The sequence below is a fragment of the Cololabis saira genome, chromosome 22 (genome assembly GCF_033807715.1).
Source record: "Cololabis saira isolate AMF1-May2022 chromosome 22, fColSai1.1, whole genome shotgun sequence".
NCBI classification, from domain to species: domain Eukaryota; kingdom Metazoa; phylum Chordata; class Actinopteri; order Beloniformes; family Belonidae; genus Cololabis; species Cololabis saira.
The window spans coordinates 4,416,276-4,443,949 of record NC_084608.1 but is presented as its reverse complement, the minus strand read 5'-3'; the positions used below and the strand labels follow the sequence as shown (position 1 = coordinate 4,443,949).

Genomic DNA, 27,674 nt, shown 5'->3' with positions numbered 1-27,674 from the left:
TGTGTGTGTGTGTGTGTGTGTGTGTGTGTGTGTGTGTGTGTGTGTGTGTGTGTGTGTGCGTGACAGAGACAGAGAAAGCACATTAGTGTCAGCAGTGGTGTGGTTGTGAGACCTGCAGCTGTGTGAAGACGGATGAAAACAACACAAGCTCCTGTTTGTTCTCCATCTTCACTCGTTTAAAGGGACAGTGTATAAAAACACTGGTGTGGACACACAACCGTGTAAGTAAATGTAAGACTAACCGACCTAAAACCAGGACTAAAGGAACTGAAACCAGGACTAAAGGAACTGAAACCAGGACTAGAAGAGCTGAAACCAGGACCAAAGAAGCTGAAACCAGGACTATCAGACAGAAAAAGGGACTGAGGTTCAGACGGGAACAGGGACGGAGAAGAGAACTCCTTCAGAATGTCGCAGACTTAACTGCCGTTCGGACGAGACGTCACAGAACACCTAACTGAGTAGTGCGAGGCTGCTGGATGGGACCTGGTCGGACCCACCTCTGGCCTAAACAACACCAACAGAACCTGGGTGTTATTTTTGACTCTGAGCTCACTTTTATTCCACACATAAAGAATATTACGAAGATAGGTTTTTACCATCTTAAGAACATAGCCAGAGTCCGCCCGTTTCTCTCTCAGGCCAGCACGGAGGTGCTGATGCATGCTTTTATCTCATGTCGTTTAGATTATTGTAATGCCCTGCTCTCTGGTCTTCCTAAAAAGAGTATTAAGAACCTACAACTACTACAGAATTCAGCCACTCGCGTGCTGACGAGGACCAGAGGGCGGGAGCACATTACACCTGTTTTAAAATCGCTGCATTGGCTCCCCGTCCGCTTCAGGATTGATTTTAAGGTTCTTTTACTGGTTTTTAAGTGTCTTAACGGTCTTGGGCCATCTTATTTATCTGACCTGCTTTTACCGTATCAACCCTCATGGACCCTGAGGTCCTCTGGCACCGGCCTTTTAACCATTCCCCGAACCACGATCAAAACCCACGGTGAGGCTGCATTCAGCCATTATGGCCCCTTTTTATGGAACAGCCTGCCAGAGAACCTCAGGGCCGCAGAGAACGTTGATATTTTTAATAGGAGGCTCAAGACACACCTTTTTAGCTTGGCTTTTATCTGATCTCATTTACCTAGTCTTTTTAGCTATGTATTGTACTTACTTCTTTAGCTTTTTTATTATCTTTAAAACTTTAATCCATTTTAGTGACTTTGTATTTTATGTTATTTATTATTCATCTTAAGTTTTGTATAGATTTCTCTAAAATTTTACACTTTTTAGGCATTTTTACTTTCTTTTAATCTTTTAGTTTTTAGCTCCAGTGTTTCCTCAGGGGGGTCGTCCACACTGGGAGGTGTGTCTGCTCTGCCCATGGGGGTGTCGTCATGGGGGTCTCTCAGGCCTGACTCCACCTTCTGTGTGGGGTCTGCCCCGGTCTGTCCGGGTTGGGGGGGTCTCTGTGGCGATGCTCCTTGTGGTCATGGTCGGTGGAGCCTCTCGGTGTGGACGGCCACCCATAGGTAGTGTTTTCCTCACCTGGATCGTTAGTGCTAAGCCCTGTCACCAGTCCACTTACTGTGTGTGTGTGTGTGTGTGGGCGTGTGAGTGCGTGTGTGTGTGTATGAGTGTGAGTGAGTGTGTGTGTATGCGTGGGGGGTGGGGGGTGGGGTCGTATGGGATGTTTTAAATTGTACTTTTGATTGTTATTTTATTTTGTATGTAAAGCACCATGAGTTGCATTTACACTGCATGAGTTGGTGCTATATAAATAAATAAAGTTTAAGTTTAACAGAGCTTAGATGGAATCAGAAATGAAGTGTGTGTGTGTGTGTGTGTGTGTGTGTGTGTGTGTGTGTGTGTGTGTGTGTGTGTGTGTGTGTGTGTGTGTGTGTGTGTGTGTGTGTGTGTGTGTGTGTGTGTGTGTACATACAGGCAATGATGTTTCCGTAACGATTCTTCATGCGGTTCTCGTCTTTTTTGGCAGAATCCCATGGGGCGGACTGTCCCTCGAAGAAGCTCTGAGAACACACACACACACACTTGCTCAGCACCTGCAGGCATGGACACCCTTTAGACAGGAACTCCATCAGAGTTTAACTGAAGACACGTAAATGCTGCTGATGGAGGGACACATGTGTTACGTGTGTTACGTGTGTGTGTGTGTGTTAAACCACAGCTGGTACCTGCTCGCTCATTAAAATGTCAGCAGACAGGTGTGCGTGTCTGTGCGTCTCAGACAGAGGCCTAATAGGTTCAGACATCCTTCAAACGTAATGTCACACACAGACACGCACGCACACACGCAGCTCTACACAATTGACAGTGGGGACCAAAAGAAGCAAAAAGAAAAAACTGAAACGAGAAAGGAAGAAAAGAATGAACTAATGACTGCTGGCACATCTGCATGATGAGCTCTTTGTGTGTGTGTGTGTGTGTGTGTGTGTGTGTGTGTGTGTGTGTGTGTGTGTGTGTGTTCCACTAAAAGGTGACAGAGGAGCATTCTCCTGAGGTACACCTGAGGTACACTCAAGCTATTCTCAAGGTACTCCCAAGGTACTACTCTCGAGTTAAGGCTGAATTATGGTTCTGCGTTACACCAACGCGGAGCACACGCCGTCACCGTGACGCCGTCGTGAACCCTTCGGACTTCTCCGTCACTCCATTTCTCCGCGGTGCAGTATTAGTGACCGCTAATTCGCGATCTTTTCCTGAATGGTTTATCCGACTTTTCCGGTCACAGTGAATCAAAGAGATAAGGACAACTATTGTGCAAAAAAACTAAACAAATCACACATACACGAAGAAAAGAGCGCTGAAAGTTCACGACTGCTTCACTAACCGGAAACCGGAAATACGTTGCTACCAAGCGAACCAATCACAGCTCACTCGTCTGCGTTTGTCTGCGACCTCTTGACGCGTAGTTACAATTTGTGGGAGGTGCATGTCAGGCACGGTGTGGGCTGCGGCGTGGGCTGCGGCGTGGGCTGCGGCGTGGGCTGTGGCGTGGGCTGTGGCGTGGGCTGCGGCGTGGGCTGCGGCGTGGGCTGCGGCGTGGGCTGCGCGACACGGCGCAACGTGCGGCGTAGACACGGGGTCGATTTGTTGCAGAACCATAATTCAGCCTTTTCTCCCGAGTAAGACACGGCACTACTTCCGAGGTACGCCCTAGATAGTCCTCAGGTACGGCGGAGGTACACCCGAAGTACACCTGAGGTACACCCGAGGTACTCACAAGGTACTACTCCTGAGGTACATTGGAGGTACTCCTGAGGTACTCCCAATGTACTACTCTCTACTCTTGAGTTACACCCAAGGTACTCCCTAGGTACGCCAGAGGTACACCTGAGCTATACCCAAGCTACTCCTGAGGTACACCTGAGGTAGACTTGAGGTACACTTCAGGTACTCCTGAGGTACATCTGAGGTACTCCCTAGTTACGACCGAGGTACACCCGAGGTACTCCTGAGGTACTCCAGGGCTACTGAAACTCTCAGTTGCTTTAAATCAAGGTTTGAAACATTTTATTTACTGCTGCATTTCAGTAATCTCCCACAATGCATGGCAACCTTTATTTCTTGAATCTCATTTGTTATTTCTTTTTCAGTGATTGTCTGTTTGTCTTTAATTATTGCTTTTTAACTCTTCTCTACACTGGTACTTTTACATTTGAGCTTCAAAACATAATCATATATGTTTTGTTTTGTTTATTTATCCCATTAATATTTACTTATTTTTGTTTCAACTTTAAATTATGCTTTTTATGTATGTTTTAATGTCTTTGTAAAGCACTATGAATCAGCCTGTTGTTCCTTGCCTTGCCTCCTTTTCCCAGCAGAGTGGATGTGCTGGGAAAGCTCCGGATAGAAGCCTGCAGATGTTGGGATTACAGCCTGAGCTGCTTTTGTGCTTTGGAATGACATGCATACAAAGATAATGAACTGGATTATCACTAGGAGACTTTCTCCGTAAAGGGCCTCAATGTTATGGAAATGTATGTAAATGATCTATGTTTTATAATGTTTGTAACTATCATTATACTCACAACACTACAAGTGGAAAAATACGGTGACAAGATGAGTGTTGGAAGCAACTTTTGACCTATTGACTGTAACTATAAGACTGCGATTGATTGTCATAGTAGTAATTGTGATTGAATCAGGCCACGTTTACACAGAGCTGGGTATTTACAAAAACAGATATTTCCCCCTCTACGTTTTGAAAAATACCATCATTTCCAGGAACCAGCATAAATAGCTGTTAAGGTGCTATGAGCAGCCAAACCTACAGGGGGCAGTGTAACGAGAAGTCATGCTAGCCAATCAGAATCCTGGAAAAAAACATCAACAAATGACACGAGTAACTTCCAGTTACTTCCAAGATGAACGAGAGTCTTTCGTTTGGAGTGACAGAGAAGTGGAGTTACTTTTAAATGTGACTTTAGAATATAAAACAGGTAAAATACAAGAAAATATTGACGGTGGCCAAACAAATTGTAAACACAGGTCGCACACATGACACTGTACTACAAAAACTCAAAATCTTACCAGGAATATTTTCTTATTTCTAGTTAAAATGTCTCATTTTTAGTCAATAAATCTCATTACACTTAAAACAAGAGTCATCACCAGATAAATAACAATTTTCACCTGTTTCAAGTAAATTTTCACTTTTTTCCAGTGATGAGTCTTATTTTAAGTGTAATGAGATTTTTTTTTTTTACTAAAAATGAAACATTTTAACTAGAAATAAGACAAATATTCTTGTTAAGATTTTGAGTTTTTGCAGTGTGGTGACGTTTCTGTCTCATAATGTGACGTTCTGAAGCCTAAATGTCTAAATGTTTCCCTCTGTTTACAAGCAAACGTGAAGACGGAGTTTTTTGCAAATCTCCACTGAGTTTTCAGAAATGATGGTTTTTGGTGACTTTGAGCTTCGTTTTCGTGTAAACGAACGGCCAAAACGCAAGAAAACACCACCGTTTTTGCTACGTGGAAACGGGGCCTCAGATAAACCTTGGAGACAACTGAATACTTTCAATATGATTGATTTGTAACTATGGAGTATATATATATATATATATATATATATATATATATATATATATATATATATATATATATATATATATATATATATATATATATATATATATGTATATGGCTTACTCCTGTTTTAACTCCAGTATCCAGGAGGAAGCTGACACTTATGTTAAGCTGCCTGACTTCTCCTTGTACAAGTAATACGATTGTTAAATCTAACCTCTCTCTGTCCTGTGTCTCATTCTTGCCGCTGCATAGTTGGAGTGCAGAAACAAATTTCTCCAACACTCAAAGATTACGTTTTTGTGCATGTGTGTTAGATCAGCAACCCAAATTTGAACTGAACTGACTTCTTTTGAAGATCACCGATTGTGATGTCTTTCTGCAGTTCCACATTTTCATATCTTTGCACAGCTAATCTGTCGGTGTTGTTTTTTTTGTAATTCAACCTCTGCCAAAAGTGGGGGCCTGATGAGGCACACCTGCTCCTTTCCACGCCAGCAGTCTAACTGGATTCTGCGTGGTGAATACATGAAGAAAGAAATAGGTCCCCCTATTTATTTGTTGTGAATGTGCTGGGAAATGAACTGGATCTATTTGTCAGACGGTCTTCGGGGGAATCGCTTTTGCATGTTTCGGCAGCTATGTGCAGTGAAAAAGCATCTGACTGATGCATAAAAAGCCAAACATCAAAGCTGTTCTTAAAACTTCCACACAAGACAAACAGTTGGGGAGCTGGTGTGCAAATACAATTAACATCATTGGGAGATCAAAAATGTGCTTCAGTACGGACCGAATACAGACCCAGCCTGCAGCCGCTTCTGAAATCACCAGTTCGTCTTTATGAACCGAAAACTTTGTCAGTATTTTTAATCAGTTCTGAGAGCGGCATTTATTTTTAATGCTTCTACTAGCTACTGGAGGACGTCCTGGCTCTCTTTAGTGTCTGCACTGGAGGAAGTGACAAGGTCTGTGATGGAACTGTACAGTATCAACATATGAACACAGCAATGTGACCTGATTGCAGAAAAAAAGAACAAGCTGTGTTAATGCTGGTCACATACCGGCCATACGAGTCAGACTTGTGGATTTACTCCACATTGGTTATATTTGCGGTTCAAAGAAGTGTAAAAGGGAGGTGAATATGGAAACGGAAGGTGCTGCACTAGGGTGAAGGTCTGGGCGTCAAAGGCAGCGACGATGCAGGTCAAGTGTACATGAGACTCGTGCTCACGTTCTCACTGACTACGTTTCCATGCAGTCAAAATTCAGGTTAAGGTCAATATTCCGGTTACTGAAACATTGGCAATAATCTGTTTCCATGCGTGAGCAAACAGGGTTATCCCTGTATACATGGTGATTAATCATTTAGGATATCTGGATCAAACCAGCGACACACGGAGAACGTCATGACGCAATTCCCCTAATTTTCGCTTCTTCTTCCTGTATCCAAATCCAAAACAACAACAATAACAGCAGCACGGCGGATAATCACCAGCCCAGTAGAAGTCGTCTTCTTTTTCAGGGACATGTGTGCTTCAACCTAAATCTGGTCCTAAGTGACGTTTACCACATTTAGTACCTGTTCACGTGGAGTGTGCTTTCCAATGCTTGTCCTCGGGTACCAATGAATCACTAGTGTGCACTAACTAATGACTCGTTAGTCTGATCCTAGACCCAGGAACCAGGACTGACTGACTGACATTTTACTGCAGGTAAATATCTGTTTACAGCAGGCCCGGTTCTACAAGGGTGCATAAGCATTGCACCCTCAGTTTATGTGTTTGCTGCTCAGTTGAAAAGACGAAAAGAAAACTGACAAATGCGCACGCATCAAGTCTGATTTATGGTTCCGCGTTAAATCGACGGCGTAGCCTACGGCGTTGGGTACGCGGCGACGCGCACCGTACGTTCGCGTCCCCACGTATCCTATGCCGATAGCTCTGCGTTGGTGCAACGGGGAACCATAAATCAGCCAGTGTCCGTCACTCATCTGCTTCCAGCAGTTTCCTGCACCAGCAAGACGCTGCTCTCTGCTGCTCCGTTAACACAAAGTAACGATGGATATTCAGAAGTGGTTCAAGCACAACGACGTAAGCAAGTTTATATTTATGGTTATATTTATTTTTGTTATTTATTTTTCTATGTTTTATTTTCTGTTGCTAGATTGTCTGATGGATGAGGTAGCCCAGACTAAATGTAGCATTTTCTTTGTTCTGCAGCGATATTGCTGCAAAAATGCACTTGAAAGACACTTTAAATATTATTGTTTGACTGGTATCATTCCACTTGAAATGACTGTCATGTTTAGCGATGGTTTTGAGCTGTATAGATAAAATTAGTTAGAATTTCTATGTTTTATCTTCAGGGTAAGAAACATCTGTTGCCAGATTGTCTGATGGGTGAGGTAGGCCAGACTAAATGTAGCATTTTCTTTGTTCTGCAGCAATATTGCTGCAATAAAGCATTTGAAATACACTTTAAATATTCTTGTTTTGCTAGTATCATTCCGCTTGAAATTATGGGAAAATGCATAATTTAGTGTTGAATAATGTGCCAGGCATGTGCACCCCCTCTGATCTGAGATGCAGCCCTAGTCATCATTTTCTAGAACCGGCCCTGGTTTACAGGTGTGCTGTTCAGAAATGACATTTTAAATTCTTGAACCCTCAGTCATGTGTTTTAGAGAACACAGCAGTGCCCCCTGTTGTCCGGGGGTCATCATGGTTGTCAGAACCGTATCAGCTACACATGTTTTGGTGGGAGGATCTTCTAAAGCAGTGGTCTTCAACCCTGGTCCTCCAGATCTACTGTCCTGCATGTTCTAGATGTTTCCCTGCTTCAGCACACCGTGATACAAGGAGCTGTGTCAACAACAGAACTATCCAGACCTTGGTAACAAGCTAATGAGCACCGTTAATTAGAATCAGGTGTGCTCAGGCTGGGAAACATCCAAAACATGCGGGACAATAGATCTTGAGGACCAGGGTTGGTGACCGCTGTTAGAGTTTAGAACCAACATCCACTGATAACTGAGCTAAGTCTTTTATGGCTCTGTCACTTTCCTGATGAGTTTTCATTAACACAACTGCATCGTCTTGAAAACACTTTGGGCCAGACCCAATTCCTCCCATTGACTCCGCTTGTTGGGTTTTGATTCTTGTAGGTAGATGCTCTATACTTTCTAGGGATCCAAATCGCACCAATATCCTTTAAAGAGAAGTTTGACAACTACTCCTTGATCACTGAGAAGAAACCTCAACCAAAACAGCCAAAACAGAAGCTGAAACTTTAGAGGACTATACTTTTGCTGCAGTCAGTTTGGCTCAGAGATCAGAGTTATGGATTACACCACGCCTGAGCTGGCCATGTTCCACTCAACAGACTGAACTCGCCAACTGGGGGCCGCTGTTTTCTGTTCCCACCTATAGCTCTGGCCGGGATTTAAAACGGCATAGGATGTTTTTCTTCACCTACCTGACCTGCTTTTGGTTTCTGACTGTTTGTTGCAGGGAACCACCTGATGTTCTCTGCAGGTTTCATCCCTCTCCATTGAGGGTTTTTCTTGCTACTGTTTGGCTTAAGGCTTTTCTCTCATTAGGGAGAATTGTTAGGGCCCGAGCACCCTCAAGGCTTGTGCGAAGCCCTATTGAAATCGGAAAGATTATTATTTTATCCGAAAACAATTGCGTTTTTGAGCCACATAACTTACTCGAAAAGTTGTGAAGCTTGGCATGCACGTCCCATGTAGCGAAAAATTACGTATTCTAATAGTGTCAAAAAGGGGCGTGGCCTAACGGCTCAACAGCGCCCCCTAGAAAACTTTGTGCCTCAAGCCCCACAATACGGTTTGACGTACTGTACATGCATGTAAATCGGTACACACCTGTATCATGTCACAACTTAAAGAAAAGTCGCTTGGCGCCATGGCCGAAATTGAACAGAAAGTCGGCCATTTTGAATGAATCGTGTAATTTATGCTATTTTTATGTGTCGTACTTTAACGAACTCCTGCTAGCAGGATCGTCCGTTCGACATAAAACTCAGTCAGGAGACACAAAAGACGTTAACGATCAAAATGTATCAAAATCGTGAGTTTTCGTGAAATGGCGTGGCCGTTGCGCCGCGCCAAACTTCAACGTTAAACAGGAAGTGATACTAGTAGCTGATTGGTCGATATTTGATAGATCCTATTTTCTGCCATAACTTTTGAATGGTTTGACATAGAGAGTCGTGGGTGGTTTCATTTTGTGTCCTTGACGTTTATTGGTGAAAATTTCACGCGCGAGTGCCCGTTCATCGCTGCTTGCAGCTTTAATTTATGTTATATTTATGTAATAATTGCTCTGAGATCCGGTTTTGGAGCTCTCGAAAGTGCCTAGAGACAACGTATATTGTAATAGATGCTACATGAATAGAATTGAATTGAGCTGAACCTGTTTTGAGTCTGAATGTGGAATACGAGTGGTTTCAGATGGTGTCCTGAGGTTTCAGAAACCGGTATTGAAGTGACAGTGGCACGATGAGCACTGCTCACACTTCATACAAATGTTGGACTCTTGGATCTTCTGGGTGCAGAAATTAGCTCACTCTCCTGGTGCTCTCAGACATTATTGTTCCAGAAACAAACTGATCAGACAGACTGGTGTGAAGGGCTTTTTATGAACAAGCATGCTGATTTGAATGAATTCCGATTGGCAGACTGTAACCGTGCGAGTCCTGCAGGGAACCATCAGGGAGTCCATAGACGGGTCATGTGACCTGACACCCAATCATCTCATCCTCAGAAAATGTTTAGTTAAGTCCCAAATGTTGAGTTTAGTCTCAGATGTTCAGTTCAGTATCAAATATTTAGTTAAGTCCAAAAAGTGTAGTTAAGTCACACATTTTCAGTTTAGTATCATATGTTCAGTTAAGTCAGAAATCTTCAGTTTAGTCTCAAAAGTACAGTTTAGTCTCAAATATTCAGTTTAGCATCAAATGCTCAGTTAAATTACTAATGTTCAGTTTAGTATAACATTTTTGTTAGTCCCAAATGTTCTGTTAAGTCACAAATCTTCAATTTAGTATAAAATGTTCAGTTAAATCACAAATATTCAGTTTAATATCAAATATTTAGTTTAGTGTCAAATGTTCAGTTAAGTCTCAAATGTTCAGTTTAGTATCAAATATTGAGGTTAGTCTGAAAATATTCACTCAAGTATAAAATGTTCAGTTTAGTCCTAAATGTTCAGTTAAAACACAAATGTTCACTTTAGTATAAAAAGGTTATTATCAATGTTAATTTTCCATTAAGTCCCAAACGTTCAGTTCATTATCAAATGTTGAGTTAAATCACAAATGTTCAGTTTAGTCTCAAATGTTCAGTTTTGTCACAAATGTTCAGTCTAGTCCCAAATATTCAGTTTAGTATCAAATTTTCAGTTTAGTCCCAAATGTCCAGTTAAGTCACAAATCTTTAGTTTAGTCCCAAATGTTCAGTTTAGTATCAAATGTTAATTTTCCATTAAGTCACAAATCTTCGGTTTAGTATCAAATGTTCAGTTTAGTCTCAAATTTTCAGTTTTAGTCCCAAATGTTCAGTTTAGTATCAAATATACATTTTTGTTTGTCTCAAATGTTCAATTCTTCATCTTTAAGTCACAAATCTTCAGTTTAGTATCAAATGTACAGTTTAGTCTTACATTTTTGGTTAAGGCACAAATGTTCCATTACGTCCCACATGTTCAGATAAGTCACAAATCATCAGTTTAATATCAAATTTTCAGTTTAGTCCCAAATGTTCAGTTAAGTCACAAATCTTTAGTTTAGTCCCAGATGTTCAATTTATTATCAAATGTTAATTTTCCGTTACGTCACAAATCTTCAGTTCAGTATCAAATCTTCAGATTAGTCTCAAATATTCTGTTTATTATCAAATATTCAGTTTTGTCACAAATGTTCAGTCTAGTCTTAAATGTTCAGTTTAGTATAAAATGTTCAGTCTAGTCTTAAATGTTCAGTTTAGTATAAAATGTTCAGTTTAGTCTTAAATGTTCAGTTTAGTATAAAATGTTCAGTTTAGTCGCAATGTGGGATGTTTCTGAGCTTCACATTACATTTTCATTTTCAAGATTTTCTCAAGCAGGCTTGAGAAAATCTTGGTGTGTTTGTGCAGTTCCTGCTGACGCTGGAGACAGGTCTTCAGGTGAAGTTAAAGATCACCCCAACACCGTTACTGCAGTGCGGTTAAACATTTACTGCAGCGTAGTTTCTGTTCATTCAGCTGCCACATGTGGAAAAGATTTTCAGCTGGTTTGTTTTACACAAACACTGAAGTCAGACATGTTAATAAGACATGATGTGAGAAAAAGGTGACGTTCTGAGGACTGATTGATTTAGATAAAACTCCTGACCAAAGTCTGCATCCCTCCATTTCTTTTACATTTTAACAAACTGATGAATATCAATGTTACGAATGTTGTGTTTTTAAAAGGTTGATAGTTTGGCCCAGTCCCAATCCCCCCCTAGTCCTACTTTTCAGTCCTATCCCTAAATTTTGCGCGTTCCCGTGAGGGTGGTGGTGTCCCAATTCCTCTTTGCATGTAGGGCTAGTGGACATAACGAGGGCTAGTGTGTATGAATCTAACCCTTCACAGTGAGGGATTTCAGATACTGCCTAGCCGACCGAGGGCCTGAGAAAATTTCCCAGAATGCTTTACGTTATCATTTGCAGACTGAATAAAAAAAACAAAACATGGCAGACATTTCTTATTTTTTAGTGAATGAAATCAATATTTTGAGTTATATTCTGCATAAAATTCCTTTTTGATTACATTTCTAGCGAGAAATATATATTTTACTTTCATAAAATTCACTCAGTGAATGTACATAATCACTCGTTTGCCCGTCGTTGCGAAGATCTCGCCAGAATAAAGGCTGATTTATGGTTCCGCGTTAAATCGACGCAGAGCCTACGACCTACGCAGAGCCTGCGACGTAGGTTACGCGGCGACAAGCACCGTACGGCGCGCGTCGCCGCGTAACCTACGCCGTAGCTCTGCGTTGATTTAACGCAGAACCATAAATCAGCTCCCGAGCCGGTGGCTCTTCTCATCCCGAAATCGTCTGAGTAAATTTCTTAACAGGCGTTATTTGGATAAACTGCGCCCAGGTTGGGGATCTTAACGGTTACTTTTACGCCTGAAAAAATATTAAAACTTAATAAAGTGGCATATTAACAGCGCTACAGCTGAAATTAAAACAGCTTTTATCTCTGGGCTTCCTGATATGGTGTGACGTTTGTGCAAACGTAACTACACAGTCGCTTACGTACCCGAACGTAAACCACGCAGTGACGTAGCAAGTGGTGTCCCAATCCTTAGGGAAGATTACAAGGCCCTACCCAAGTGGCTTAATTTTTAGGGCTAGTGGTAGAAAGTAGGGGGTTTATTGGGATTTATTTGTGTGTCCTGGAACATGCATTCATTTATTTATCTGTTTTGTTGTTGGTGTCTTCATGTAGAAGTACACCTCAGTGGGAAAGAGGCTTTACAAGCCAAAGAAACGTGCTCCCTCTGCAGGCTGGCCAATCAGAGCAGAGACAGCGCTTAAAGAAACAGGCGATAAAACAGCTTGTTTGGCACCGCGGGAACCGAGGGGCTGCAGGACGGGCTGGACTCACAGCAGAGAACAGAGAGCTTTAAAAAACAAAAGTAATGGAATGTTATGTTTGTGTAAAAGGTATCAGTTTATGGAACAATCTGGATACAGAAGCCAAGGAATGCAAATCAAACATTACATTTAAAAGAATAATAAAAGCCAGTTTGATGAAGAAATATCGTGATAATTGTTAAGTTAGGTGAGTTTTATTTTTTTTCTCTCTCTCTTTTTAGCACCATTGTCAAATCTTTTTTCTTTGAATCAAAAAAGAATTTGACTATCCGTGTTTGACGACAGCTATTTTGTGTTATTTTATAATTTTGTTGTAGTTTTGGTTTTGTTTTTTTAAATTATGTTTATTGGAAAGTGTTTTTTTTTTATAAAATTGTGTAATTTGTAATAATTTTTTTTATTATTACATTAATTGAAATTTGATTTCTTAGGAAAAAGGGTCAGATAAAATAAGCTTAGTCTTCTTTCTGTTCCCTTTCATTCAAGGAAAGAGATTTGTTGTGATTATATTGAACTGTTTGTTTTAATGAATGAAATAAATAATAATAAAGATAAAGACTCAGAAAGAGCTGAACCAACTGGACTGTAAATCCTTGAACAGAAATGTGGATTTCTTCTTTAAAGATCTCCAACATTGGGCTGAAAAGCATGTTAAAATCTTTAAGTTTTTTTTTGTGTTTTTCCAATGGAAGAAGAGTTTTAGGATTCAGAAGATTCCCCTCAGGACAGGACTTGGAAAGATGGTTACCACGGTGACGGGTGTAGCTCTGACACACAAACAGGCACAGACTGGAACCGGGTGATTTGGAGCTACGGACATTCAGCTACAGTGCTCATGGCTGTGTGTGCTGCTACCAACTGATCCCTGATCTAGTTGACAAAACACAGAACGTTAAGAATCTGAAAGCCGAGAAGGCGTCTTACCTCGTTAAGCTGTCCAATCAGATTAATTAGTAAAGGAGAAGCATGGAGGGGATCAGGGAGACAAGAGTCATCAGTGGGACGCTGAACTGATTAAAGAAGCACTTCTGTTCAAACATGAGTCATCAAAAGTCTGTTCACAATCACAATAACACAACAGGTTACGACCACAAGCATCGGACTCGTTTCACTTCAACATTCCCACATTTATTCTGAAAACTTTGCATAAGATCTAGTCAGAGCTGTATGGAGCTAGAACAGTCTCATAATTCACAAATGCACACGCCGATCCACAAATGCACAGGACAAAATTCACAAATGCACAGACTGATTCACAAAAGCACAGGACAAGATTCACAAATGCACAGAACAATTCACACGTGCGTACCTGTCGGACAAGATACACAAATGTATTTTTCATGTACACACAAATATAACCTGATTTACAAACGTTTTTTTGTCTGTGAGCTGTGCTGGATTTTTGTGTGACTTTCAGATGTCTTCCTTTGTTTCAGCCAATCATAAGAGTGCACCCCACGCGGGGGACGATTTACTCGTAAACCAATCAGATTAAAGGGGCGGATACACCTGCTGTTTGAGCTGCGTTCTTGTGATTGGCTGAAACAAAGGAAGATATCTGATTGGTTGGAGATCCTTCCGTGTTAAAAAAAAACATATTTGTGGATCGAGTCACGTCAGAGGAGTCTCAAAAGTCACACGCAAATCCAGCGCAGCTCACAGACAAAAAAACGTTTGTAAATCAGGTTATATTTGTGTGTGCATCAAAAATACATTTGTGTATCTTGTCCTACGCACGTGTGAATTGTTCTGTGCATTTGTGAATTGGTCCGTGCATTTGTGAATTTTGTCCTGTGCATTTGTGGATCGGCGTGTGCATTTGTGAATTATGACACTGTTCTAGCTCCATAGAGCTGGCCGTTACCATTCCTGTAAAATTTGCATAAAACGCCTATCCAAGGCATACCAAAAGTAAATTGAAAGCTGTTCTTGAACCGTTTGAAGTACATGGATGGTTTTGGTCTCTTCCAACTAACAGAATCACTGTAAGTGCTACTAGCATTGAGTAATCTAAGTTTGAACATACGGAAATAGAAGGTTTTTATTTCAGCCGGAAATTTGTTTTGTAATCAGATGTCTGCAAATAAGTGTAGCTGTGACTTATTAGCTAGAAAACACAATGGGACCACGGCATGAAGCCTTATCTAGTGCAAGTTCATATTTGATAACAATACCACAAAAAATGAGTATTTTACACACGTTGTTGTAAGATTGTGTCCAGACCTTTCCAAAAGTGGCCATTTGCAGACGCCAAAAGGACACTTGGATAACCAGGTCACATACCTGGATAAAAGGGCATAACTCTTGAAACTTTCAACGTGCAGTCATAATTCTGGCCTCTAATGAAAGCTGACACTTAGAGGTATCCTATCATATATCCAGATTCTCTATCAATATTGCTGAAAAAAAGTTACTGAAACATTAAGCTAAACTTTGCATATAAAAGAGTCAAGACGCACATTTCACTCGCTGCAAGTAAATTCACTTTACGCATGGACTTCCTTGTTGTGGCTTTATTACCACCCCCTCAAGCGGCACATTGTTGTTTTCAGCATTTCATTGGCTATACAATGTGCCGGTCATCAGCACGATTGGTTCCAACTGGCTCATTTTTTTCATGACAAAAGGGGGCATGGGGTTCATTTGCATACAGGCGCTCATTGGCTGTTGTAGGCTGTGGAGGGGACAGGGAAGCTCCTGATTGGTCGGATGAGGTGTCAATCAAAACAACAGCGTACAGACTCCATTTTGAGACCAAGATATCAGTCATGTATAAGTGCAAAGCGGAGTTACAGCGAATAATACGTTGAAAATTTAGGAAATTGAGCGGCTAATTTCAAATGATGCAGCGGCTGTTTGTGGATATTTACTGGTATAATAATGTATTTTGGACTAAATACTTTACTGGATTGGATCGACTGGACCTTTCTGAATGTGACCAGACCATTTTTGTGGGAATATTTTTGATCGGACGTGTACTATGAGGCTTCATTGGTGAGTTGCGTCAATTTTGTAAATGTTTGTTTGTTTGTTTGTGGTGTTGATATGTACCAGCTGTTATGATTACATCCTGAAATGGTTGCATCGGTGGAATCACAAGAATCTTAGCTTTCCAAAGATGTGTCGCATGAGTACCTCACGTAACATATGAGCTGTGTAAATGACCTAGTTTTGTAAATGACGGACTGACGGCCCGTCAGATCGGCAACGGGTTAATGAACTGCTCCGAATCCTCGTTCACAGGTGACCAACGCCATCACGCGGGACAATGCTGCTTTAAAGTACTCATGACCGAAGGCTGCTTTGCATCGACAGCAGCCAAATCTTTCAATGTAGCGAAGAGTAAAACACGACAGCTTCATACTTACACATCAACCAGCACAGACTAATCAATAAACACAACTGTTCCACATAAACCAATAAAAAGCCAACAAATTGGTCTTTACCAAATGTTTGTGATGCTCTTCAAACAAAAGCATTGGCTGGGAAGCCGATAATCAATGGATATACCTGATTACCGACGGCTTCGTGACGTTAATGTGTTTGATAGAAGATGATGGTCCTGCTCTTTCAGCATGTTTATGTGCACATAGTTGTCCTGCAGGTTTTAGACGTGTCCCTGCATCAACACACCCTGACAGACATGGCTGTGTCATTTACTAGGGAGGCCCCGATACCATTTTTTTCAGTACGAGTACGAGTATTTGCCGATACCGAGTACTGATACGATACTTCTACCACAAAAATAACTACCGTATTTTCTGGACTATAAGCCACTACTTTTTCCATAGGTTTTCAACCATGCAGCTTATACAAAGGTGCAGATATTCTGAGGATTTTTCTTCCACCACTCGGGGCGCTCTGACTGGAATTAGAATCAAACTAAGACAAAATAAATGCAAAGAAGAATACACTACTTCTTTAGCAGATAGTAAACCGGTTGCTGATTTCTCAGACGGTCACTTGGACATGTTTGTTTTGTTCATGAGGGCAGCAAGGGCGGGAGGGGGCAGAGAAGCACGCAGTGTCCCCGGCTTATAGTGACCCCTCTTGAAGCATTTTCTCCAAAGAAAAGTGAATTTAGTTCAGGAGTTTTAAAAACCAGCGCTTTGTTAAGATTTGTAGAGCAATCTTTCAAAGCTACAAATGCTAATGTCTATTTGTTTTTGTTTGTTGCCGTTCTCTGATATTTATATATATAAAAAAAGTCTTTACTACTATAGATGTAAACCTTATTGGTCCTCCTTTTCTGGTTTAGTTTTGCTATTGTCCGTTTGTTTGTATGTAGGACAGGCATTAATATCAGCACTATGCTTCTGCCTGTACCTTTTCAGTCACTATTGTTCGATAATGTTTGTGTTTAAGGTTTTAGTGTGATGTGACTGAATAAAGAATTTCAATCAATCAATATGAGAATCGATTTAGAATCGGAAAAATCGATTTTTTTCAACACAGGCCTAGTTATCAGGGACAATAGATAACACCATCATCACCTATCCTCAAGTGTCACAACATCTTCCACGTGCTGTGAGAAAGAAGAAGGAATGTGCTGGATTGGGAGTGACTGCAGAGGAAGAGAGGTGAAAGGAAAAGCAAGAATTAATGGCGTTGTTTGTTTTTGCCATTCCGCCCCTGATTTGGGGTTTCAGATGTTCTCATGTAGCACGGGTCCAGTTATTGGCTGCCATTCTTCCAGAAACATGTAACAGAATTAAAGGGATGGTAGAGCACTGGTGAGGATGGAAACACACCGGGAGTTGGAGATCGTCAGTCATCAAGGAGACGGACAGACGGACAGGAACAACTCCTCACCACTAACTCTCTGCAAATGGAGGGTGAAAACACTCCCCGTGCATGAGTGTGTGTGTGTGTGTGTGTGTGTGTGTGTGTGTGTGTGTGTGTGTGTGTGTGTGTGTGTTTGTGTACTCAGTATGTATAATGGATAAGCCCTGAGGGCAGCCCGCTAGCAGGCACAAACACACACACACACACACACACACACACACACACACACACACACACACACACACACACACACACACACACACACACACACACACACACACACACACACACACACACACACACACACACACACACACACATATATACAGTCCATTCGCTGTTTCTCCCCATTAGCTGCGGGGAAGATCTATAATGTATGTTTGTATGTGTGTGTGTGTGTGTGTGTGTGTGTGTGTGTGTGTGTGTGTGTGTGTGTGTGTGTGTGTGTGTGTGTGTGTGTGTCAGTAACATCCATTAGTAAGTTTTTTCGTGATGAAAATGGGAAAAGAATGTGCACACACACACTCCTGTGGCGAGGGGAAACATTATTGGCTTGTTTACCGTCTTTTTATTTTCATTGGCTCTCCTCCCCCTCATCTAATGATCAGCTGATGGTCTGATATCCCGGATACCCTACGAGTCCTGGATGAATCAATCAGAGGGGACACGCAGCTCTTTGATCGGACAGCCCTGTCTCTTTAGGAAACCCCGCCCACTGGGCCCTTTCTTCTCCAAACATATCAGCAGTTGTTGTGTCGGACTTCTTCTGCAGTTCTTCAGGGAAGGAAACAGGACTACAGAACCAGAACCAGGACCAGGGCCTGGCTTAGTGGGGCTAAAAAGCCCTGCAGTTGTGGAGGTTATGGTTCTGACCTGGATGTTAAACCGACAATGACTACGTTTCCATGGATCAATAACCATTTTCTAACTGGAATATTAGCAATAACCCGGTTTTGCACGGCCATGTAAACACCAATAACCCCTTTGAATAACCAGGTTTTTAAAAACCCCAATATGAGCCCTGGGTTACTCCTTTTAAAACCTGAATATTGGGTCATGTAAACGCCAAACAGAATATCAACATCAAACGGAACAGGAATTTGTTTTCTGCACATGCTCTGTTCACAAGGAATCCTGGTCTTTTGAGTCCAGGAAGTTCTTATAAACACGGAGAAACCAAGACCAGGAGGAGACTAATCACTTCATAAATGTAATGAAGGATATGAACATTTCTGCATTTGTAGACGGTAGAAAGTACCGGGATAGAAGATTTAAAAGAAGGTGAGAGAAAAGTTGCACAAAGCTGTTAATTGTTGTTGTTGGAGCTATTTGTCACTTTTGTATTATTTAATCATTTATTATGTAGTTAGTTTTTTGTGGTTTAGTTTTGGGAATACACTTTTAATTTGTTTATGATATTTAGTATTGATTAGGTTTATTTTGTTACTTAACCATGCTTTTATTTTGAAGGTACTGGGTAGCTGGAGGGCACCAGGTGAGATTACAGACACAGGTGAGCCGGGCACCTGGGAGGGCAGGTGGTTTTTAACCAGGGCAAGAGAGCCATTGTTCTGTGTTTGTTTGTTTGCCAGTGAAATAAACCTCTAGAAACTTTATTTTTTGCCTGGACAATGGACTTTGTTTATATCCTGCGTAAATCCACTCCCTAGGTGTCTCAGTGGCCGTTTGATTTGACTCAGTATATTATAGTTTGATACTTTTGAGTTATTTATTTATTTATTTTCCCTATAATTCACCTTGAGGACAAAAGGCCACAACAGTTGTTGTTTTGAACTTGGATACAGGAAGAAGAAGCAGAAATGACGGGAATTCCATCATCACGTTCTCCGTGCGTCGCTGGTTTGATCCAGATATCCTGAATGATTAATTACCATGTAAACAGGGATAACCCTGTTTGCTCACGCATGAAAACACATTATTCCCAATGTGTCAGTAACAGGAATATTGACCTTAACCTGAATTTTGACTGCATGTAAACATAGTCAATGAAGATGGTAGCTGTATTGTTCAGAAACATCCACAAATTAATATTCTTATCACTTTAAATTGGACTGAACTGGAATTTATTGTATAATACATGGACTCTTACTAATTTGATGTAATTGGAATACCAGTGGACTGTAACTGGGCTGAATTAAACTGGACTTCACGGAACTTTTCCTGGTGTGAGCTGTTGTCATTTTATTGAATTGAGATGCATTTTCACACTGCAAAAACTCAAAATCTTACCAGGAATATTTGTCTTATTTCTAGTTAAAATGTCTAATTTTTAGTCAAAAAATCTCATTCCACTTAAAACAAGAGTCATCCCCAGAAAAATAACTTCTTATTTGACAATTTTCACCTGTTTCAAGTACATTTTCACTTGAAATTAGTAGAAAAATCTGCCAGTGGGACAAGATTTATCTTTTCATTACAAGCAAAAAAATCTTGTCCCACTGGCAGATTTTTCTACTTATTTTAAGTGAAAATCTACTTGAAACAGGTGAAAATTGTTGTTTTTTCCAGTGATGAGTCTTGTTTTAAGTGTAATGAGATTTTTTTTGACTAAAAATTAGACATTTTAACTAGAAATAAGACAAATATTCTTTGCTGATTGTGTCTGATTGAGTATAAACCAGGGGTCGGCAACCCAAAATGTTGAAAGAGCCATATTGGAACAAAAACACAAAAAACAAATATGTCTGGAGCCGCAAAAAATGAAAAGTCTTGTATTAGAATGAAGGCAAATGGCGAAATATCAAGAAAAAAGTCAAAATTTCGAGAAAAAAGCCGAAATGTCAAGAAAAAAGTCGAAATGTCGAGAAAAAAGTCGAAATGCCGAGGAAATAGTCAAAATGTCGAGATCAGTGTTGAAGTACAATCTCGACAAAAAAGTAGAAATGTTGAGAAAAAAGTCGAAATGTCGAGAAAAAAGTTGAAATGTCGAGATTAAAAAGGAAAGGAAAAAGGGAGAAAAAAAGAAAAAAAAAAGGAAAAAAGAAAAAAAAAAGGTTGCCGACCCCGGGTATAAACTCTACTTCTCCCCTTGCCAGTCCGTTTGTCATGCCACCCTGCTGTACTTCTGCTCCTGTGTTTGGCTAGCCTTACCTCTGCATTCAGTTTTCTTTCTTTCTTCTCCTTTTTTACTTTGTGGCACTACCTTTTATTGAAAAAAAACTATTTAGCTACTCCTGCATGTTTGGTCCTCACTATAACATTCCTAAGGAACTAAGGAGAAGTTCCTGTGGGTATAAAACACTTAATTTTCCTACGATTTCATACTTCATTATCCAGCAGTTATGAACACTGCACACAGTGACACTTAAAAGTGTCACTTCCAGCCTCGTTTTTGGATTAATAAAACTGGCTCAAGCGGCTTAAGCTTCATGAACTCATACATTTGGACAAACAAACTGGTGAGTTCAGGCGGCGCTGCACACCAAGTCTGTTTGACAACATATGGCTGTGAGACGCCTCGTCCGACTGATACACGAGAGAATGATGACAAGCTGAGCTTTAACACTGACGAGGAGTGGAAACATGAGGAGAACGGGATCTTCTCTGATTGGCCTCAAGTTTCAGGCTCTAACATTAGCAACAGTAGCGGAGCCAGAGGGGGGTTAAGGGGGCGGGCGCCACGGGGCCCACAAGCTCATAGGGCCCAATGATACGGCCCCGTTTTGTGTGATACGTTCATCTATAATCGTAAATTGTAGGCTATAATAACGATAAAATGTGCATTGTGCGGCCAGTGTAGGCTAATTCTTACTTTACAACTGTCCTGAACGCATCAGGGCTGTGAGCCAACGCTGATTGGCTGTAACTGTTAAGCCTGATTTATGGTTCTGCGTTAAATCGACGCAGAGCCTTGCAGTAAGGTACGGCGTAGGTTACGCGGTGACGCGGTGACGCGCACCGTACGTGCGTGTCGCTGCGTAACCTACGCCGTAGGCTCTACGTTGGTGTAACGCGGAACCATAAATCAACCTTAACAGTTACAGCCAATTTGCCAACTCGGCAAGTTTGCTGCCATGAAGGAGATGAGCCCTAAACTTTAAAAGAGGACTAAGCATGTACAATGTTTTGAATGTTACCCTGTTTTCCACGTTACCTGGATTATTTTGGGTTATGGAAGAGTCAACTGCCATTGGTGAGTCAGTGTAACCTTCATAAATATGTGTGTGTGTGTGTGTTCTTTTGAACAAGTTTGTGACTTTACTCTGCTTTCTGCAGCATAGGCCTATAGGCTTGCTTGGCTCAATAAAAGTGAGAATAAATGTTGTTTGATGGGTAGGATGATGTTGTTGAACGTTAAAATGACTATCATAAGGGCCCATGGAGAATGCTCCGCCCCCTCTGGACTGAGACCCACGCTCCGCCACTGATTAGCAGCTGTGGGTTCTGAGCTCAGACCGGCATCGTAAACGTTGGACAGAGAGTTTCCTCCTCACCTCGTACTCCTCCTTAAAGCCGTAGCCCTCGGCACACTTCATCTGCGTGATGTGCTGCAGCAGGTCGGCTACCCGGATGGCCGGATGCAGCTGTCCCGTCTGGTAGGGGACCGCCTCCCGTTCCGACTCCCGTTGCTTGTAGTGGGACTGGACCAGGCTACTGGTTTCACTGGTCATAGTGTGACTGTCATCTGGGGAAGAACAGAGGGACCAGGAGAGACAGATCAGTCCGTGGATGGACAGACACGGCACATAGGGCGGTAATGATGGGATGTTGCGGTCATGATGGACAGAACCAGGACCACTTCACTTCAAGTTGTAACAGCTTTAGGAACTCCCCAATAAAAGGGGAGGTATCAAATAAAAGCAGATATTCAGTTGAGTTTTCTTTTGTTTTCGCTTCATTCTGGGCAGACTCTGAACAGTTTCAGGGTTCAGACAAATCTCCACTAGATTTACAATCACGTCATGTTTGTATCCTCTGACCCAATATGCAATAAAAACTCCTGAGATCAATAATCACCAGCAACAATCATGCATTGTCCGATCTTAAAACAGAAGATAGCGCTACGCTGGTCCACAGCGGTTCACGCTAAAGGCGTCTGATTATGTCACTTTTAAAGATTGAGGTGAACGGAGGATCACTTGCTGCCTACCATGTTACTGAGACCAACTTTACTTCACTTTCTCTCATTTATGGTTGATGTTGGATGTGCCAAATTATGTAGGAAAATATGCATGTTTTTTTTTTATTATGAGGGAGGATCTTATTTAATCCAATAAAAGTTCTGTCCTAAAGAAACAAACAATAAAACTCTTCTCCAAACTCGACCAGTGGGGGGCTTGGCCCCCTCTTGGTTTGAACTGACTTTTCCATTGCCTTTCCACGGGAATGCCGCAGGGCTCAGTGCTGGGGCCCCTCTCACAGTTTAAAGTGAAACCTGTCCCCTTAGCCTGTCAACTCTTTCGGAAATGAAAATGATCTTTGCATGCTTTGATTTGCACCTTACGCACACGGTTGAAGTATTAGGATGGGTTAGTCAGCAGCTCTTGCGATTTCCCCTTCTTCTCCTAGTTTACACAGCTGTTTCTGTTACCGTCTGGTAATGATCATATGATACAGGCTTGGTATATAACGGGAGGATACAAAGTGATGTAAGAGATCAAATCATGATGTAAATTTCGGCACCTGCATCAATGTTACTCAGTGTTTCGCGTTCACACTGAACACAACTCCAGCGATAAAAAGAAATAAGATCTACAGCAGAACAACACCTTTCCATGTTGTTCTCCAGGGTTGAACATACTGGACGAGTAAGGACGAAAGTTATAATTAATGTTTCATGTTCTAAAATGCAATTTCTCTACTTTTCACTGACCTCCTATAACTATCCTCGTCTCCCTTGTCCATGTTGGAATGAGTTACCAAATAACATCAGAGTAGTGGCGTCCCTGTCTGAGTCTGAAACGCTTATGCGAATTATCAGGACAACAGTTGGAGTCACTAATCACTGAAAGACAACTTCTAAAATACAAACATGTTTTGACAAAGTAACATAAGCCTGCTCCTTCTGGAGGTTGTGCTACATCTTTCTCATCAATAACTCAACAGGAGCAGTCAAAAGGCAAACTGATGGGTTCTGTGTTTATGTTTTGGTCCTCCAACATTGATGTGAAGCAGGTAAACTCTTAAATATGCTCTATTTTCCTGCTTTAACTTTTTTACCTGCAGTAACTCCGAGGTAACAGCCCTGAAGACAAAGAGTTACATATTCCACAGGTATGACCTCAAAAGAGCAGCTCAGTGTTTCTTTGGGGGGATGTTCTAGGAGCTCTTAACGTCCTCCAGAAACCGCGACTACATCTGCTGATTTTTACATGTTGGTCTGGTACCTGTATTTTTCATCTCTTGTAAAATTTTTATTTTCCTTGCGTTTGTCTGATATTTCCAACAGATTTCTGCAGTTGGTGCCAGATTAACCCCCATCCACTCTGCTCCACCCCGTACGATAGTTTAGTAGAATGTCTTTAGGACTGCAGCTAGTCCCAGAAAAAGCGCTGTCGTTTATCTTTTCAATCATGTAGATGTGTCTCATGTTCCTGCAGACAAATGTCACATTACAAACCTGGTCATATATTTGTCTGTGAGTCTGATAAAAGACAAAACAGTTTGAGAAAAGTCTGAACCAGACGTGCATTTTTACTGACAGAGAGAATAAAACCATACAGAGTCTTCCAGAACTACTTCTCACTAAACTGTCCAGTTAGAAGCCCTGGTCCACATCCTGCCACACTGTTACCATGACAATACAGATGAATGACACATACATCACATGACATCAGATCGAGAGTGGATGGTGATGGTTTCTTTTCACACTGCTGCCGTCAATCGTTAATTAACAAAGTGTGGGCCAGTGGGCACTTTCAACTTTCAATCCTAATTTGTTTTACTGGCCAAGATCCAGTTCAGCACAGACTGAGTACTACTCTAAATCCAGGAGGGAATGGCCAGGGTTCTGGTCCCCTTCAGGTCCAGATCCAGTTTGGCCTGTGTACTGGTCCACAACTGGTCCAGTTTGTTAGAGCTGCAGTGTGAAAAGAGCAGAGTTCAGAGTCCTGGAACAGAACAAACCTCTTTGGTAAACAGGGTTGTTAAACTGGATTTCAGACCTTTTGAGTAACTGTCCAGGACTCCTATGCGAACATTTCAGCAAAGACTCAGCGGACATAGCTTCCACTACGCTCTCTAACGCTGTTCTTATTGGCTAGCCTGGGGGCTGACTGACCAATCAGAAGCTCTCTATCCTGAGCAGCCCAACCACTCATGGCAAGGAGATGGGCGATGGCACAGACAAGTTGGTTTGTGACTGGACAAATGAAACAACCATTCTGACAAAAAGAGCAAACCAATCAGGGGAGGAAGGGTGCTGAAAGCTGATTGGTTCAAAGTGAAATGGTGGGAGGAGCTTGAATTTCACAGAGGGTAAAGAATGCTTTGCCACGCTAAGTGATGACATCACAGCAGGTGGTGGGTGTGGCTCCATGCGCTGATGAGACAAACACCCCCCGCCAACATTAGCCCTCCCATTTAGCCCCAAATGTAACCACTTACCATTAATGGGCACTTTACACAGAAAAGATAGAAGAAAAGAAGAAGAGAGAGGAGACAGGAGATAAGCAACAACTTTAGCTTTAGCCTGGACTGCAGCTATTCTACAGCTAATACACAGCTAGCATCAGTCAAACACTGTCATAGCGCTACTTGAACTGACGACAGCCAGCAGCAAGCTAACCTGGCTAACTGCACTCTGAGTGTAGGACTCGGCTAATGTTAGTATCTTTGATGTAGCCAGAGCAGAGAGGAGAAAACCTGGCTGACAGTTTGCTTTTAGCATGTCCCTTCCTTCACTTGGGCGTTTAAATAACCCGGGGGCAGGTTTAGCGCAGGTGTTAGCAATGAACTTATACTGAAACTCGTGAAATGTACTTTTGGTTAGAAAGATGTTTTTTAGGCTACACAGTGGTAAAACAAAAAATGTTTTTCCTACAACAAACATATTGTTTCCTTTGAAAAAAGTTACTGCACAACCAGTAGCTTCTGCTTAGGTTTGTCTGCATCTTCGGATCATTGCCCACCCAAAATTCCCGACCTAAAGCCTAACCCTAACCCTTCACCTCACTACTTAAAACCCTGTCTCATTAAATTGTGATGGTAAACCATCTACTAAAGGTCCCCTGCATTACATATTTCTACTTAGATATATTGTTATACTTGTGTGAGTGTGTTCTTTTGTGTGTGCCGTTGCACCACTGCAAATTTCCCCCATTGCTCTATCTATCTATCTATCTATCTATCTATCTATCTATCTATCTATCTATCTATCTATCTATCTATCTATCTATCTATCTATCTATCTATCTATCTATCTATCTATCTATCTATCTATCTATCTATCTATCTATCTACCCATCCATCCATCCATCCATCCATCCATCCATCCATCCATCCATCCATCCATCCATCCATCCATCCATCCATCCATCCATCCATCCATCCATCCATCCATCCATCCATCCATCCATCCATCCATCCATCCAAATAGAGAACAGAAAAGTAAATAACTCCACTTTTAATCATTTATTTGTTCGTTGTTGTTTTCTGTGTGTGCATGTGTGAAGATATAATAAAAATCAATTGATCATTGTGCATCTTCGTATAAGTCAAATGAAACGTCAAACTTTTTGTACCGTACTATCAAAAATGAAGCCAAAAAGCAATTCATTATTAATATGTAAAGGGTTTAAAACTATTTTAAAACTATTTTAAGTTCACTGTTCCACAGTGAAGTGAAAAGGTGTATGTAGGAGTTAGTTCCAGGAGTGAAAATCCCAGAAAAGTTACCCTAATGTCAGATTGTCCAATGCTCAGAGAAAAAACAAAAAACAAAAACCCCAGAGCTACATCTCAGAGCCTACTGGCCTCAAAAAGCAAGTTAAATGTTCAAGTCCAAGACAACACAATGTCCACGACTGAATCACCACGCCCACCTCAAATCGCCACCCCATCATGGTCGAGAGATTTGCGTGCATAAATGAGCCCTGGAACTATGTTATCCAGCTGATTTGCCCCTGGTATAGTCTCACATGATAAACTAGTCCTAGGCCAGACTAAGCAAATAATAATAATCAAGGAAACTGTTGTCCTTTGCCCAGAAAAGGGTAAACAGGGCCCCAACCTTGAGCCAGGCCTGGGAAGAGACTCATGGGAATGTACTTGGTGGTCTACATGTGCCAAAGGTATCTGCGCATTTCTAATGAGCCACATTGGTTCACCCCCTCCGGTCGGGCCACTACTTGCGGGAGGGGAACGCCTTCTCTGATCAAAATCCAATTTGTGTTGAGTTGTTGGACTTTTCTCACGGCTACCAATTGTCCATAATGAGGAGAGCGGAGTGGCCTAGTGGTTAGGGCTTCGGGCTCAGGACCCGAAGGTCGTGGCACTGGCGTCACTTTGTGCATCCTTGGGGAAGATGCTTTACTCTCAGATTTCCTCACTTCGCCCAGGTGTATGAATGGGTACCTAGCTTTGCTAGGGTAAGGTTACCACCTGTTCGTTTGCGCTACAGAAACCGGATATAAACACCGGCTCTATGGGCCACAAGGTTCGAAAAGGACATACTTCTCAATCCTTGCAACACATCTATCACTAAGGACTCTGAGGTGGACTTGCCCATTACTGGGGCTGAGGTCACAGGAAGTTAAAACGTTGCAGTGGCATGGCTCCAGATGTGGATGAGGTCCAACATGGCTCTTAATGCTGCCTTAGTTGATGTACTACTACAACATTGCCTCTGGATTGGCAGACTGGAGTCCATTTTATAAAAGGAGGACTGGAGCCACACTCCAAGCCAACGTGCGCTTTCTAGAGACCCAGAACATCCTTAGCCTCAAAATCAGGCAAGACTATCTGCTTATTGGTTGATATATGTACCTGCCATCACCTATGGTCGTCACCTGTGGAACAGTAACCGCGATAATAAGATCCCAAATACGAGTGACTGAAACAAGTTTCCTCTGCAGGGTAGCTGAACTCCCCCCCAAAGATAATAAAATAAGATAAGATAATAAGTTGGTCATCTGGAAATGATTCACTGCTCCTCCACACTGACAGAAGCCAAATGGGGTACTTCTTCGATTTGGTTAAGATGTCTCTTGCTGGGAATGCCTTTTA

General features: G+C 41.7%; 1 protein-coding gene across 8 annotated transcripts in view; it reads right to left on the bottom strand.

The window, feature by feature from the left end:
* LOC133423533 (receptor-type tyrosine-protein phosphatase mu-like) overlaps positions 1–27,674 on the bottom strand; it is a 258,499-nt gene that overhangs the window by 29,327 nt on the left and 201,498 nt on the right. For all 8 annotated transcript variants that reach the window (XM_061713736.1, XM_061713737.1, XM_061713741.1 and 5 more), the window contains 2 exons: positions 21,944–22,134; positions 1,942–2,029 (listed from right to left, as the gene is read on the bottom strand). In XM_061713736.1, coding sequence (XP_061569720.1) covers positions 1,942–2,029; positions 21,944–22,134 — 279 coding nt within the window. The remainder of the gene's footprint in view (positions 1–1,941; positions 2,030–21,943; positions 22,135–27,674) is intronic.